The sequence below is a fragment of the Coloeus monedula genome (assembly GCF_965178545.1).
Source record: "Coloeus monedula genome assembly, chromosome: 14".
Lineage (NCBI taxonomy): Eukaryota > Metazoa > Chordata > Aves > Passeriformes > Corvidae > Coloeus > Coloeus monedula.
The window spans coordinates 11,730,326-11,746,795 of NC_138794.1; the positions used below are offsets into that span (position 1 = coordinate 11,730,326).

At 45.6% G+C, this 16,470-nt stretch overlaps 1 protein-coding gene across 2 annotated transcripts in view; it reads left to right on the forward strand.

The window, feature by feature from the left end:
* Window positions 1–14,098: 14,098 nt before the first annotated feature.
* Window positions 14,099–16,470, forward strand: part of SMAD3 (SMAD family member 3) — a 68,164-nt gene continuing 65,792 nt past the window's right edge. For both annotated transcript variants that reach the window (XM_082290693.1, XM_082290694.1), the window contains exon 1: window positions 14,099–14,432. In XM_082290693.1, the coding sequence (XP_082146819.1) occupies window positions 14,227–14,432 (206 nt within the window). In that variant the 5' untranslated portion in view covers window positions 14,099–14,226. The remainder of the gene's footprint in view (window positions 14,433–16,470) is intronic.

Below are 16,470 nucleotides of genomic sequence, written 5' to 3' on the forward strand. Positions count from 1 at the left end.
CAGGTTAGTTCCTCCTTCTGGGCACCATTACTACAGGCAATGTAATTTCTTCCCCTCTCTGATGAGAGTAGAAAAATTTCCTTTATTCAGACAGACAAAAAAAAAAAGGCGCCAAGTATTCTGAGGGTAGTTTCATTTTTCTCAGCATTTCTGTGGGATTTCCAGGGCCATTTCACCTCCCCCTCCCTCCAGCTGATAACCAATGGCTAATGGCCAAAAACATTTGTTGAGTACTTGTGTGGAAGAAATGCCCTTTTGGGAAGGGATGGGAGCTCCTGAGCACAGCCTGGGCTCTGCAGGTGCTGGCCCTGGTTCAGGGCAGAGCCATCTCTTCCCTGCAGCAGGGAATTTCTCCTGCTGGCTCCTGCCCCGTGCTCTGCCCTCTCACCAGGTCTGGATGCGCCATCTGCATCCGAGCATGGATCAAATGGATCAAACAATCCATGGGCTCGGCCTCGAGGAGGAAAGCAGGTGATCCCCAGGTGATCAACAACAGCTGCCAGTGAGAGCCACGGGTAATCCCGAAACTAAAGAGGCTTTAGGGTTTGAAAACAAAAGGACGGAGCGAGGGCAAGCTCAGTCACACGGGGAGCACTGAAAACCTTGGGTTAAGGTCAGTGAAATGAAGGTTCCTCGCGTTTTTCAGCAGAGACCACAAAGCCAAGAGGCAGCTGCCTGTGGGTGAGAAAGGCTGCCTGACTCACCGCCTCCAGCGTGCCACCATGGCATGGGAGCGCAGAGGGAAGCACAGCTCCATCCCTCCGAGCCAGGCTCAAGCTGGAGTAGGAGCACATGCCAGAAAGGGGAACAAAAACTCATCAACTCAACCACAGCTGTGGTAGAGAAAGGAAGATGGGGTTTCACAGCCTCTCTGCTCTCACATCAGGGCTGCACAGCACAGAGAAGGAGGGGTAACCCACACTGCTCCCACCCTGGCATCACCTCCCAGGGCTGGGACACAGCCTTGCCCCATTCCTCTGATGGAGCCAAATGGTTGTGTTATTTGGATAAGGATAGGGATAGAGGGCTCTGCCAGCAGGCAAAGGTGTTGAGGCATGGCTGACTCCTACATTCCTAAAGCCGTTACATTAAATGGAAGGTCATCCATGAGCAGAAAAAGAACAAACTGGGTGAATTGTGAAGATACAGGTTTAGCTGGCAGCCTGAACAGAGAGAGAGAGAGAAAGGGCCTGTGGTGGTGAAGATGATGTTGAGATCGCTCTGATCTGCTCTGTCAGCTGCACGATACAAAAAAAGGGAAATCATGAATATACATGAATTTAGAATCTACCTGAGAGGCCGTAACTCCTACCATAAATGATTCCTGTCATGCTCTGTGCACTGAAGGCTTCATCTAAGGAGTGCAGCTCTCCGTGAGTAGGATGGTAGCACAGCTCACACAGAAGTACAAAAGGGTTTGGAAATGATGGGGATACCAACCCAAAAGGAAACTTTATCAATCACAGATAATTCTGCATGAAAATACTTGTGGGATTTTGGGAGGGGAGGAGGGAAATGTCTTCAGAATTGCTGAAGGACTGATAATTTTCAATGCTAAGTCTCAGTTTGAAGCAGGTGTTTGTGGCCAAGTTATTAAATGGTTTCTGATTGAAAGACTGGCACCACCTTAACTGCAGCAACGCTGGCAGGGGCTGCTGAGACTGGTACTCAAATCAGCTGCGACTGCAGAAATGGGAAACAGTCTCTTGTTTGTTCCTCATTCTGAAGCAGGGAGGGCTTATGTGCCTCCTGTGGCACAGCCCCTTCCTCTTGTATCCTCTAATCTGTCATCTTCAATATCCTGTTTTAACTGGAAGTTAAGATTTTAGCTTCATGAGGCTGCCTACAAACTGGGAGGATGAAACTGAAGCATGGCATTGATGCACATCAGATTCAAAGTCCTACAAAACAAATACATGTTCAAGTATTCACTCAAACCCATTCTGCATCAGGAAAAAAAAATATAAAGATGATTCAGTGTTTTGATCAGCAAAGGCAGATTTAAGCATACACTTAATTAATTCAAAAATTTTGTGCCCAAGGCCTGCTCCAAAAGTGTTACAAGATGTTCCTTTTTACAGAAGATCTTTTAAAGAATTCTCTTTGCAGAGTCCCACGTTACTCTATCTTAATTCATTACAGGCTAGACTTTGCCACTTCCATTAATGCAAAACCATCCCTTCATGTCGAGCTGAAAATAGCTAAAAGCAAAAATATAATTTAACTCTTAAAACAAGCAGAGTGTTTGGAAGGGTATGTTTCCAGAGAGGAGGCTGTCCCTGTGCTCTGTTTGATCTGTGCTGAGGAGTGTTCAGGCCTGGGACATGCATTGTTCACTGGAAATCAAATTGCACCCTGTCATAACAGTCTATTCACAGCCCTGAATTTCTGCAGAACTTCACCTCTTTGCTAGAAGATAACATTTCTCTTTCCTCCCAAGGATAAAATAGCTTCCTTTCTTGCAGCCCTGCATATAATGGTGCTATTGCTTGACAGGGATGTCAACTTCCCTTGACTATTAAGGAGAGGGGAAATGTCTTTGTTACACATTTCTGTTCTCCTTTCATCCTCTTCAGAGAGGCCCCCAGCTCAATCTAAACAAAATAAAGCCAGGGTATCAGTTAAAAACAAAACCATTTTGAAAACTCTTTGATCTCTCTGGCTTCCTGTTAAATATACAATAGACTGTTTCTCCACATCCTCGACCACTACAGATCTGATTTTCTCTGCAGTTTATATTGACTTTGGCACCACACAAAATTAACATCATTGGCTATAACATCTCTTAAAGGCAAAGAAATCCAACCCCTCCTCAGCTTCACCTTTGCCTTTTTGCGTTCTCTGCTTTTCAGTCCTGCCACCCACCTGCCTGTTTGTGTACAGGGACCCTCAGGATGGACTTTCTCTGATGTCAGACTCCTGTTTGTGACTCCTGTCAGTCCATCTCCCCCTGTCCCCAGGCCAGTGAAGACTGTTAGCACTGCAAAAACTCAGCATCTCTTTTCCTCTGTATCTACACATCTTTTTTCCCCCAGAGAAGTTCCTCCTGCCCTGCTACCAGGGACTCTGTTGACTTTGGTCTTCTCCTCCACCACGGTGTTTTTTCCACTTCTGCCCTTGCCTTTCACCATCCCACCACCATTCCTGCAAGGCTGCACCTGACTTCCCTTGTCCTTCCCTTCCTCCTCACCTCTGCCTTTTCCTGTGGTGCTGGATTAACACATACACTCCACAATCTTGGAGGTCTTTTCTTAATGGTTCTGTGGTTCTTTGTAGCTCAGCTGCATCTCAGCCCTGCCCTTCTCCCTTTGCAGAATTTCAGCCTTTCCAGTCTATTCATAAGGAATTTCTTCTCTCTCAAAGGGCTTTATGCCTTCATCATCACCCCATTGTCATTTGAACAATTAGTTGCCTTTTTTCTTTTTTTTTCCTTTGGGAGAGTGACAATGGGTGGATGGGAATGGGAATTGAATTGCTGTCAATTTTCTGCTCCTTGAATTTATCTCAACTGTCCAGTGTTCATCAGTTTTGGTGAGTTAATGACTCTCACAGCATTTATTAATGATTTAGGCTGAGGAGGGAGTTGTATCTGATAGAGATGAATAGACTGTAAGGTATTTAGGTCTTACTGTGCTTGTGCAAAGCACTGCACATAATCTATAGAGTTATACAAGTAGCAACAGGAAGTTTAATCCTCTGTACTTGCAAACTGTTGACTCGGTCTCTTCCAGCATTAATTACACTGAAAAACGTTGTAGCTTTCAGGACTAACCTCTCCATTAAGTGTAGCATTTTAAGCAAGAGAAATGTTTGCACACAATGGAAAGACACATAATGTTGCTCCATGCACAAATCAGATAATTTGTTCTGTAGCTTTAGTGACAGCAGAGACAAAAGGCTCTGTCTCCCTTATTGTGGCAGCAACATCTGGGTGGCTGCTTTCACATTTCTTCCTGGACTTCAGGACTCTCCATGTCCCACAAGCAGGGAAAGAACATTGTTTCACACACCTCAGGTAGCCCCAAGATGGGCCAAGGCCCAAAGGGGCTGGGAGGATGTGCTGGATGTGAGTTTTGCCATGACAGCACAGAAGTGGGGATTGAGTTTGCACACACCACAGGGAGATCTGCTGTCACAATAATGGATCTCATGGGGCTTTGAGTGGCCAATCAGAGAATTATTTCACAACTTGCCCCGTTTTCCTTCGTGCCTCAGAGGTATTTTATAAAATGAAGCCAATAATTCATAAAATAAAGGGCCCAGAATATCCAAATTGCTCTATAGAAGAGTCCCTCAGGTTACCAAATACCAACCCAAAGCAGAGCAAAGGCTGAACTCTCAGTTTCCATAAATCCACTCAAATCCTGCCTTGCACTGCAGCAACTTTGGGGTCATCCTGCCTGGCAGAGCTCTCCAGGCTTCAGTAGCAATGGTCCTTTTCTTCTTCCATCAAAGCCCAAATTGGTGATGAAGAAATGACATTGATTTTGGATGTTCTTCCCTGCTCACAGCACCCTCACAGCCTCTTCCCCCCTGCTCCCCAGCCCCCTTTCTATAGCCACTGGGGACCACTGAGATCGGGATGTTTCAGACCCAGGAGATCCTCAGGTCACAGCTCAACAGTCTTTGATGAAAACTGGTAACTCTCAGAACTGTCAGAAGACCTAAAAACAAGCTGACTCATTTCAAACATGCCTCAATCTCCACCTCAGCAAGCTTGGTTTTTAAGAAACAAGCCAGAAAGCAATGCAAACCCCAAACCAGAAATCAGAGTTGAACACAACCATCTTTGCAAATTTCATTTGTAACCTGGCTTCCTTTCTTTTAGGAATGGAGCAGCCCTTTGGCAAGTTCAGTTAACCCTTTGGTTTGTCATTGCTGCATCTGGACTGAGACAGTGATGGCACAGGAGGTGAGGGGACCATTTCTCTTCTCCTAAGGCAGCTTCACTAAAAGAAAGGTCAGCCAGGAGGTCATTCCCTATGGACCAGAGCTGAGATATGGACCTGTCCATTAACCTTTATCTAGCAGCACATTCCATATCCTGTAAGTGTTAGCATAGTGAAATTAGTCTAAAGTGATTATTACTAATATTTTCTGTACTCTCTTGTTATAAAAATATCTTTACTTTCAGGAGTTTGCCTACAAAAGGTCAAGGGTTCTGGGCTTACACCACAATTATGCAATATTACAAGGGATACTGAAATATATATGTATTTTGAAATATGAATGCGTATGAGAAAGTGAGGAATCAATGAACATTTAGTAACTGAGATACAGCATTCTGTTTTTTTCAAACCAAGGACCTTCAAACTCTCCACCAACCAGAGAAGCTGTGGCTGTCCCATCCCTGGAAGTGTCCCAAGGCCAGGTTGGACAGAGTTTGGAGCAAGCTGGGATAGTGGAATGGGATGGGCATTAGGGTCCCTTCCAACTCAAACCATTCTGGGATTCTGGGATTCTTTACAAACCCAGATTTCCTGCCTGTGATGGGTTTTGTATCAGGCCTCCCAAAATAAAGAAGCCAGATCTCTTTTCCCCAGCTCCCTCATTGCACTGGAGGCATAAATTACATTTTACTTTCTGCAAGTTGGGGAGCTGCAAACAACTCTGGTGCCTTTGGGGTAGGTGGGGAAAAGAAGTGTGGCTGCTTCTAAATAAAAGTTTCTGTCAGATCAACCCTGATAGCAGAGATAATGGCAGTGATCACATGGGAATAAAGACTCAGGCTTTGGTTTAATCATCGTTCTGTATCAGCTGCACTGATCCCATTCTGCATGACTAAGTCAAATAAATGTTAGGTAACTGAAATTATCTCCTTGCTTTTCACTCCCCCCTCCAGTACCCACAGTTTGTTTCAGGGACTTTCAAATCGGTAAATCTATAAAGGACATCTGTAAGTGCTGATAACAAACAGAGGACAGAGCTTTTGTGAAGAGGTGTCTGAAGTTAAGCTATGAAAGAGATTTTTAAAGGCAAGAAATAGTCCTAAGGTCATAAAAATCACGTGTGCCTTTGAAAATTTCTCTCAAGGCTGTACCCAGCTGTCTAAATTGGCTTCCATTCACTTCACAGGGTCTCTCTAAGTGCTGGAGCATGTGATTTTCAATTCTACTCTCAACAGCTTGGGAGGGGAAAGACCACCAATATTGAAAAAATTACTTTGATATATTACAGAAAGCCTTATAACTAGTGACGTGACATTTCCATTTTAAAAAATCCCCAAAATCTCATATCAAAATCAACAAGAAGCCTTATGCAGGCAGCCCTGAAGTTTGGTTTGAAATCTTGATTCAGATCCAAGTTATGCTGCTTAGTTTATGCTAAAAGAAAGAATAAACGTGTACGATCCCAATGTGTTACAATAAAGCAGCATCCTTAATTTGTTCAGTATCTCAGGTAAATTAATAATTAATTGGATTTTCTCCACAGCTCTGGTTTCTTTTGCACTGTTCCTTCCCCTCAGAAGCTGACTGCAAACTCACACAGGTGATGTTCCTTAAATCCTTAACTCCCAGAAGCACAGAATTGCATCAGAACTTCCACGCTCAGCTCAGCTCAGCTCAGCTCTCACCTGGGCCAAGACAAGGTAGGAAACATGACCCCTCTGACACGCAGCAAAAGCAGAAGGAAGGAAACAATATTATTATTTTAATTTATTTGCTACAATTTCAGACCCATTTGAAAGGGTCTTAGCCCAGGAGTTTGCAATGTTTGAGTTGGTAATTCTGCCTTCAGCCCCCACACCAAACACTACACTGTGTATTTAAACTGAATTGGATTTAAGTTTAGTTTTAATTTAGGGCAGCCTGCCCAGATTTCTTTCCCCTCTGCTGACAAACTTGGCAATGCTTTTACAGGGCCCTGAGAGCATTTCAGCCTCACTTGCAAAGAGCCTTCACACAAAGCACTTTATTTCTCCCCAGAACAAACAAACAAGGGGTAAACATCCCTCCTCTCACACACACGGAGCTTTTCCTTGTCATTCTCTTCCCATTTGTGCCATTTCTACTGGCCAAGTAGGACTTGAGCTTTATGAAAATGTTAGGAAAAGGCAAAGCCGCATTTTTGCAAGTGAGGACTCAGAAGATGACTTAAAGGAAAAAATAAACCCAAGTTTTTTTGTATGTTTACATGCACAGCTTGTGGACTCTCTCCAGTTCAGCTGTGTTTGAGGATCCCAACAGTAAAGGGACTGTGCTCTGTTCAAAATGCAGTGAAACCCCTGGAAGGGAAGAGCAGGCAGATTGTGGTGGTTTGATTTTCCCCTTTTTATCTTGAAGAATGTACTTTCTTGGGTTACACATTAAACTGTCAGGAGGCAAAATCAACACTTGGGATTCTACGTGGAGCTTGAAATGTCGCTCCACAGAGCATGGCCATGCAGAGCTTCTCCCATAAATCTTCAAGTTGTTTCCCTTATCTAAGCAAGCTATGTATAAATATTAACATATTATTCATGGGCAAATAATTCCATGCCACTCCTTGCTGCTGCTGCTGCCTTAAAGAGGATTCTTGGTTCAGATGAGAATGAGAGTCCCTTCGTGAGGCCTTCAATGCATTTTAGGTTAAAAGAATTTAAGAAAAAAAAAAGAGAGAGAGTAACTTAATTAAGTAAACCTCAAAAATGAAGAAGTGGCCTTTTACTGTCGGTTTTAATGTAGGGGAGCCACCACAACATAAAAACTACTGACTAAATTCTATAGTAATTGCAATTAGTCAGCTCCCACTTGGCTTGGGTGAGGTAGGGCTGAGATCCAAAGATTTGGTCCCTGCTGTGTGCATGGATGGATATTGTGAGCAGCCTCAAGCTCTGCCCAGGTTCAGCCCAAGTGTTGGACCAAACAATGTCAGGTACAGAGTTTGAACCTGATCAGGATCTCCCTGTAGTGCTGGGGGGTCAGTTTGGCCAGGCTGGTTTCTGTTTTCCAAGACTGGAGCACAATGGTGGGACTGACCCCTTAAATACAGGTGAATTTTTAGATTAAAATGTTCCTTGAGATTATCCCTTGTGCACAAGGAAAAGTGTGTTCCTCCAGAAGAGGATTCTTCCTGCAGAGGGCTGGACATGCCAGCAGTTGTGGACAAGAAGCCATTGCAAGTGGAACATGTGAAAACAGGGGCCTATTCATAAAAATAATATATTTATATTTACTCCTTCAAAGCCTTTGCTCAGGAGCTTTTTTAAAGTTCAGCTGGATAGAAAATGCCCACTTCAAAACCAAAACGAAGACTTTAACAGATGTGCCCTGGCAAAGAAAAGGGTGCAGACACAGCAAGGAATTCAGAAGGGACAGACAGTCATATATGGACACAGGAAAAGAATCTCAAATAAATGTTTGTGGCTGGGAGCTGGAGTTTTTGTGTTACCTGTAATGAGCCTCTGGTTTCGGGGCCTGGCCTATTCCTTTCTTTCTTCCTGACTGCAGCTTTTGGTGCTTTTTGTACTACAGGAGACAAAGTGTGGAATTTCACCAGTGTCTCAGTCCCTCTAGCAACCAGAGGAGGGAAACATCTCATGAGGAGGACCATCCCTAAAACAGAGAATTTGGATTTTATTTGTTAGCCGTGCTTAAACCCCATGAAATTCCAGGTTGCCAGACTGAGACAGGGCCATGTTTGTGTGTGTGTGTGCAGTCACATCGAGAGCAGCCTGACAGCAGCTCCTTGTATGCAAAGTCTGGGCAGTGCTGAGTTTGCAGGTGCTGCCTCCTCACAACCAGGTGTTGAAAATCCTCCACTCCATCCCTCAGGATATCAGCACATCCCACTGGGTGGCCACCCTAGTGACAGTTTTATCTCCAGCTTAGTTAAAAGCATATTAATTTCAGGCTGTTAACACATTTGGAAAGATTAGATCAGGCCTTATCCCAGTGATTGTGGTTCAGGAGAGGGCTCAGCTTCAGGAGGCTTTTGTGTCCCTGTGTGTCCCTTTCCTGTGCTCCCACAGCCATGCAGGAAAGATGCTGTGGTGTCCCCAACAAGATGCTTTGTTTTGTTTCGTGAAACTACAAAACCAAACAAAGAACTGGCCTCCAGACTATTGGCTGCTGTCTACCTTCACACACTGGGCACTTGTAAACCGTGCCAGGAGATACCATGTAAAGGCCCATTAAGATTTCAAAGCCAAGCCTCGGATGTCCAGGGAAAAGCAGAGCGGGGATTCCCTCTGCAGCCTCTGAAGGCGTTTTGAGGAGAGCTGTGGGGCCCTGCCCAGCAGGATGTGCCGTGTTAGTGAAGCAGAGCTCGGCCGCTTCCCGTGCAGCTGTGAGTGCCCCGAGCAGCCCCGACCCCAGGGGAGCAGCCAGGGCCCCCCGGCTCCCTGCACACCACAAACACCCCCCGAGGCTGAGGCTGCATTGTGTCTCACAGCAGCACTGTGACACAAGAGGGGAAAACTCACATTTCCTGGGAGACTCACCTGCCCCAACCTCAACACCGCCCTTTCCCTTCCCACCAAGACCCACACAGTTCATAAAAGAAGTAACGAGGGAATTGTTCTTTTCAGTGGATAATTTCAGTTGTTTTTCAGAATAGCCCTGTCCTGCACCCCAGATGGGCCATGGGGGCCTGGGGAAGGCTACCCAGAAATGTCAGTCTGAAGCAGAGAGGTTTTAGAGTGCAGGAATGGCCTGTCCACAGCTCTCCAGGGAGGTCAACTCCAGTTCAGGAGCACCGACACAAATAACTGCCAGAAACTGGGAGAGTGTTTTAGAAGGATCACTCTGGACGTGCTGCTGCCTTGTATTTTTTCCTTAGGCAAGAGGTGCTGCCGTGGTAACAGAAAGGATTCTGGCTTAACTAGAAGTGGTTGTGTGATTTTTGTACCACTGAGCCTCTTTGGAACACGCAGGTGAATTGGCTTGTGTGTACAAAGCATTAGGAATTTCCAACAAAACAACTTTTTATTGTGTGTGCATGTTTTCTGATCTGCAGAGAAGAATAATTGTGGTATCCTGCAAGGATTTGACTGAGCTGTGTATTTCACAGAGCTGACATTAATGCTGAAGACATTAACTTAGAAAGGCCCTGCTTTTTTCATGACTCACACCAGAAGTTATTTTCCTGTAGGTTTGTTCTGAGTGATTAAGATAGGTTTGCTTGCACATAAATGCTTTTCTACACATATAGATATATATACATTACCTTCAATAGGGAAAGCTCCCACACTTTCCCTTGTTTATACATATTATACGTGACATAGATTCCAAGCTAAATGTCGCAGCCCTTATTTACAAAGTAAGGAATGAAGAAAACCCAATTTAAACCTCCTCATTTTCAGTGCTGCCCATCTCACCCTTCATGGAGAACATTGGACAAGAGAAGTTGAGGCCCCCACCCTGTCTGCTGTGAGCTTCCCAGTTTGTCCACCTGCACCTTCAGTGCCGTTGTACAATTCCCTTTCCACGTACAGGTAGGAAATTGTATGCAATATTTCAGCCAGTGAGGGAGAGATGGGGGCAGCACCTCAGAAGCTGCTTCTCAACCACTCCCTGATTTTCAACCCAGCCACAATGGCACGTTGGGCCAGCCTGGGAGCTGTTTGAGCAGGCACCAGGCTCCCTCAGAGCCCGAGCCCAGGCAGGGAGCAGTGTGCTCTGGCCATGCTGCCTCCATCCTGCCTGTTCCAGCTCGCCCTGCACGCAGAGATGGGAGCTCATGGAAGCACCTTCCTGTCTGCCCCAAAATCCCTTCTCACTACTCAAAGGATATAAAGGGAACATGGAGCAAAGCACAGAACAATTCTTCAGTCTCTGAAGCTGTTAAAAATATTTCTGATAAAGGTACCTATATGCACAGCTGAGCTCCAGTGAACACCTTCTTGTTTCTTATGCTAATTTTATATTGTTCCTGAAGCAGAGCCTGATTTTTCTCTTTGTGAAAGGAGAATTTTAATTCTTGTCCTAATTCATTAATCTTATCAAAACTCAAGGTATGCAGATTTTTTTTTCAGTAATTTTAAGGTGCTAGTGTATTAGTAAAAGGTTAAGAAATGCAAAACAGCTGTAAAGGGTTTGGGGTTTTTCTCACATTATTGCAGACTACCTATATCTTTATTTCTCAGTAAGAGCAAACTGTGACCCTGAACCTCTACTATTCCAAACCCAAGCAAAGATAATAACTTTTAAAAAGTAAAGAACAAACTGTTTCACAAATAATAAGCACAATCACAAAAAGAAGCATAAACTTCTCCTGCCTAGTGGTGGCTTCCAAGACGTCAGACATTTTGTAAACCAGCAATTGGATCCAGACCACGCAGAATTGGGATGGTCCTGCTTTTCCTGTTAATTTTTCCACTATGAGAGTGTCCAAAACTCTCTGAAATAAAGGATTACTGTCTAGGGGTTCAGAAAGTCATATTTTCATAGAACAGTTCATTCTGACAGGTAGCCCCACCAAGCACACAAGCTGTTCCATTAAATGCCATGGCCTTAAGCTTAAAAATGTATCCCACATCCCAAGCCCAACTGTTTGTTTGTTTTCAGGAGTGTTTTCAGTGCTGCTGTGGCCCAGAGTTTAGATCAGTGGTTTAGCTGCCTACACCTCATTTAGAGACTGTAAGCAAGACCCAGTTTGGTTTAGTGTTTAGCAAATTACCTTCACCCTTTTGCCACTAAATCACTGTACAATCACAAGCAAACCACTCAGCTCTTCCTCTCCTTCCCCTTATTCAAATGTACCCAGGCCATCACTTGTGATATGACTGTAAGGAGTGAAGATCAGCCCATGAATATGGACAGAAAATTCTAGAAGCTCTGATGAAGCAAGGTCACAGCATGAATTCTCAGTGTTGCGATGAGATTTGAGTATTATCAAAATCTTTCTGGATGAAAAAGGAATGGAATGGTGCCCATGATTTTAGATCCAGAACAGCCAGAAAGAAATGTCAGTCCCCAACAGAAATTTGCTCTGAGATCACCCTGATGTAATTTGGACTTACCAGGTCTGAGGCAGGTCCTTCAGGCTCTGGGCTTGCAAAATGTGCTGGGCCAAGAACTGAGAAAATAGAAAAAGATTATTTAACTTCACCCCATTTCAAAATGCAGTGAGAAAGAATTTCTACATTAAAAAATGTATTTAACTTCCCCATCTGTGTTTCACTTGGTTCACATATTCAAGCTATTTTCTAAAGCTGTGAACAACTTTTAAATAAGAGTTCAGATCCTAAAATAATCACAAACTACCAGAAACTTGGCCTTTTCAGAAAAACACAAATATACAGCAAGTCAGTAATTGAGGCATCCTGCTCGTAGTGTAAATAGTGTCAATTTTTTTTTTTTTTTGCATTGCTTTAGGGGTATTGAGGAGATATTTCCTCAAACAATGTTGGGATCATCTACAGGGGTTCCACATCTTTGTACTTCAGGCCTCTCAACCGAGGCAGCCAAAAATTGGGTCAGGGCAGCAGTCCAAAATTTTAGTGGTGAGCCTCCAAAATTCAAGACACTCAGGGAATGCATATTGGGGAATAATATGAGAATACTGGAGAAAAGAAAAAAAAAAAAAGAGAAGGGCATATTTAATTTGTATCCAATATTAATATTTCAAAAATTGATACTGTCACGTTGGAATAAACCCCTGTGTTTGAAAGTGCCTGTGAAAGCCAAGGCAGTTGTCTCAGAGCCTCAGATGCTGTCTGATTCCATCAGTTCCTAAGTTGCCACGAGGCAATCTGGATGGCTGGCTGCTCCAAATCCACAGGCATGGGGAGGTTTGGGATGCCGGCTTTCGAGGAGTCTCCCCACTGGGTTACACTGGATCCTGGAATATGAGAATGTGGGTTGGCAAGAACCCGCGTGTCTGGGAGCTGCCAAGCAGCCCCGCAGGCTTCCCAAATTCGGGCTCACCATCGTCCCTTCTGATAGGATGGAAAAAACTGGGAAGCGTATCTCAGCTTGAAAACTTAGAATTCAGGAGCCAGGTCCCACAAAACTTTTACCCTGTTGCTCCTTGGCAGCTGTTGCAGGGAGATGAGAAGCAGCTGGAGTTGAGAAAAGGAACCAGCCTTGTTGGAGGCACCTGGTGACTCCGCAGGTGGCTCTGAGCCTCCTTGCTGCTTGCTCTGCACCATTTTGGGGTAGTTTAACATAGAACTGCTGCTTTGAGGAGCTAAACTTTATAATTATATGGTTTTTTAGGACCTGGGCTGCCTTTCAGCAGGGAGGGGGTGATGCTTGAGACCGGGGAGTGTTACAGCCCAGTCTGCCCAGAGATGGAAAGTTAGAAACTGGAAATGTACCTGGATGCCACCCTGAGTCAGCCCAAACCGAAGCATCTCTACAAAACACCTAGATGTGAACAAACTGCCGTCCTCTGACAAAAATATTCCGTCTGAGAATTTCTGACCAGCTCCGTGGTAAACACCTCCAGGGTGTCGTTTGTGTCTGATACAGGGCAAAAATTATTCGGGTACCTGTTGCTCGGGGTGGAAAGATGAGGGAATGGAATAGTAAATTAAAGGGGCTGAAACAAAAAGCAGCTGATTGTCTGAGCACGGCTGGCCAAACTGTGTTCAGGCATCTGTGTGGGAACGCACCTTCCCATGGACGAAACGGCCGTGGCAGGGGCTGCAGCCACCTTGTGGACCCTCTTGTCCCCTCCCCTCACTGAGAGGGCTTTACACTTGTGGGGCTTTACAGCTGGGGAGCTTTACACTTGTGTTTATTTTCGCTGCCTCCCCTCGGTGGGGTTTGTCTGGGTACCTCTCCTTGTCCTGCTCCTGGGCTTTTCTCCCCTCTCTGTGGGCCCAGGGCCCTGCGCAGCGCGATCCCCCGCACGGAACCGCGGGCGGCGATGGAGGCGCGGAGTTCCCGACGGGCCGGCCGCCTCCCCGCCCTCCTTCCATCCTCCCTCCCTCCCTCCCTCGGCGGCGTGTTTGGGAGGGAAGGAGGGGGTGGAAGCCGGGCTGGGGCGGCCAGCAGGCAATTTGCATGAGAGACAGACTGGGAATGAGCTGGAGTGGGCGCCTCTCCGCGCACACAGAGCGGGGCAGGAGGGGGAGGAGGAGGGAGCTGCCGCCGCCGCCGCCGCCGGGGAGAGGCGGCGAACTCCGGGCAAAGTTTGGAGCCGCGAGCCCGCGGCGCTGAGGCAGCGCGGGGCGGGGAGCGGACGGGCCGGGCCGGGCAGGGCCGCCCGGGCCGCGCGGTGTGAGGCGGCGGCGGGCTGAGCGCAGGGGGCGGCGGGCAGAGCGCGGAGCCGACGGCGGCCGCTGCCGGCACAGCCAGCATGTCCTCCATCCTGCCCTTCACTCCTCCCATCGTCAAGCGGCTCCTGGGGTGGAAGAAAGGCGAGCAGAACGGGCAGGAGGAGAAATGGTGCGAGAAGGCGGTGAAGAGCCTGGTGAAGAAGCTGAAGAAGACGGGGCAGCTGGACGAGCTGGAGAAGGCGATCACCACGCAGAACATCAACACCAAGTGCATCACCATCCCCAGGTACCGGGGCGCGGAGGGCGCGGCTCCCGGGGCCCTGCGGGGTGCGGGGGGGCCCGAGGAGCAGAGGGACCCCCAGGATCCCCCGAGCTCCGGCAGGGCCTGGACAGTGCTTGTTTTGCTTCCCGGCCCTGCGGCACTTGGTGCGGTGTTGGTCTTCTCTGCCTGTTCTTTAGCTAGTTCAGAAAAACCCCGTAACTGGCTACAGAATTGAATTACTCTCTAGTAACGAGAGAGAAAACGTAGTGGAGAAAATATGTCTCGAGTTGAGACTATAAAAAAGAAAACAAGTTGGAAGCGCTGTGGATTAGTTCCACTCACTGAGGGTACTCTCATTGTCAAAAGTTTCAGCGTGTTCTCAAGTGCTGTTGCATTAAGATTTTCTTGTGATTAATGTGTCAGGAAAACGGTGTTGTTTGGGTTGTTTGGCTTCTTCCATATTACTCCTCTGAAAGGGTGATTTAGAGCCCTACTATGCTGATGATTTCGAATTACTTTTAAAATTGGGAATGCACAGGGCAGAGCTGAAGGAGATTGTTTGGAGTGCAAGAAAAAAACCCCACACTCGTGAGGGTGAATATAACTGGTTTTTTCCTCCATTTTTTGAATTAACATAGATTTTATTTTTAGTGTCCATTCCGAGCTCGATCCGTAGGGCCGTCATAAATCATAAAAGACGTGTATAAAAGTATTCCATCTAAGAATAATTTTCCAAGTAACTTTCAAATGACTGCGCACAAGTGGTGTTTTATTGCTGCAGATTGTTGATTTTTGTGAGCTCAGCCAGATGACTGCTGGGTCTGTTCCTGATTGTTGTTTGAGAGTACTTTTTTTTTCTTTTTTTTTTTTTTTTTTAAGCAAAGGCCAAAGTTCATCCCAAATATTTGAATGCTGTATAATTGTGTGCTTCTGCGTGAGAAGATATCTGTGTGTGTGTGTATTCATGCTTCTCTCTGGCACAAACAAATGTATGCTTTCTTGGTTGTCAGAATGATTTAATATGCAGGAGCTGATACAAAGCAGCATCTGTTGCATGAAAAAGTGAGGCAAATAGCTTAAAAATGTGGATGTTTGGAGCTCCTAAAATTTTCTTCCAACAACTGTAGTGTTTTTTTAAAAGGAAAACTAAAGTCTCCTTATCTTTTTTGGTGGTGAATGACTGCTTCTAAGATTTTGGCCAGTTAATGGAAATGAGAGCTCTCAGCCTTTGTTAGAGTTGCTCCGGCTTCTACTTGAAGCAGAAATCAAAACCTGTAGAGCCACCACACAATACAAATGCCTTAAAACCTATATTTTTAAAATTCGTGGTAAGCAGCATGCTTTCCACGTAGGTAATTCCGTGTTTAAAACACTTCCCTGAAATATTTACCATTTCAAAAGAAGAAAATTGCTGGAGCAGCCCTGCTGCTGTGACCTGGGTATTGTCTCTGGCTGATGCTGACCCGTTAGGGAGCAGATCATGAAGTCCCATGGAACTTCTGTGGCTCCTAACAAGGTGGTTTAGATAAGGAAGGTTTTGATAGTTTATGGTTTAAAGGAAGAAAAGAGTTGGGCCAAATACAATGCTTTATTAAAAAAAAAAAATTAAGGTTGAAAATAAACAGCACAAACAGATACCACAAGTCATGAATATACTCACCTTCAGAGATTGTCCTGGCTGCTCGTACTGAATGTCTGTTCCTCCTCTGTTAAAGAAAATCTGTGCAGAAATTAAAACATTTCATATTAATTTATGACACTGAGCCTGGATGCTGCAGATCTTAAACCTAGGTGTGGGGGAGGCATCAACCTGTTTTGGTGGGAGCCCCTTATACCTTGGCATTGGTTTTTAAACACAACTTCATTTGTACTTTTATTATTGTTTAGAAATTAGCATGGTTAGGTTAGCCTGGGCTGAGATGTTAATATCTGTGTATCAGAGGTTGGGGAATGGTGTGGGAGCATGAACAGTCCTTATGAAGTCAGTGCAGAGCTGGAGCTCTAACTAGGCCTTGTGACTTTAAGAGCTGTGCCTTTTCCTCTGGGCTGCGCTGCTTGTCCT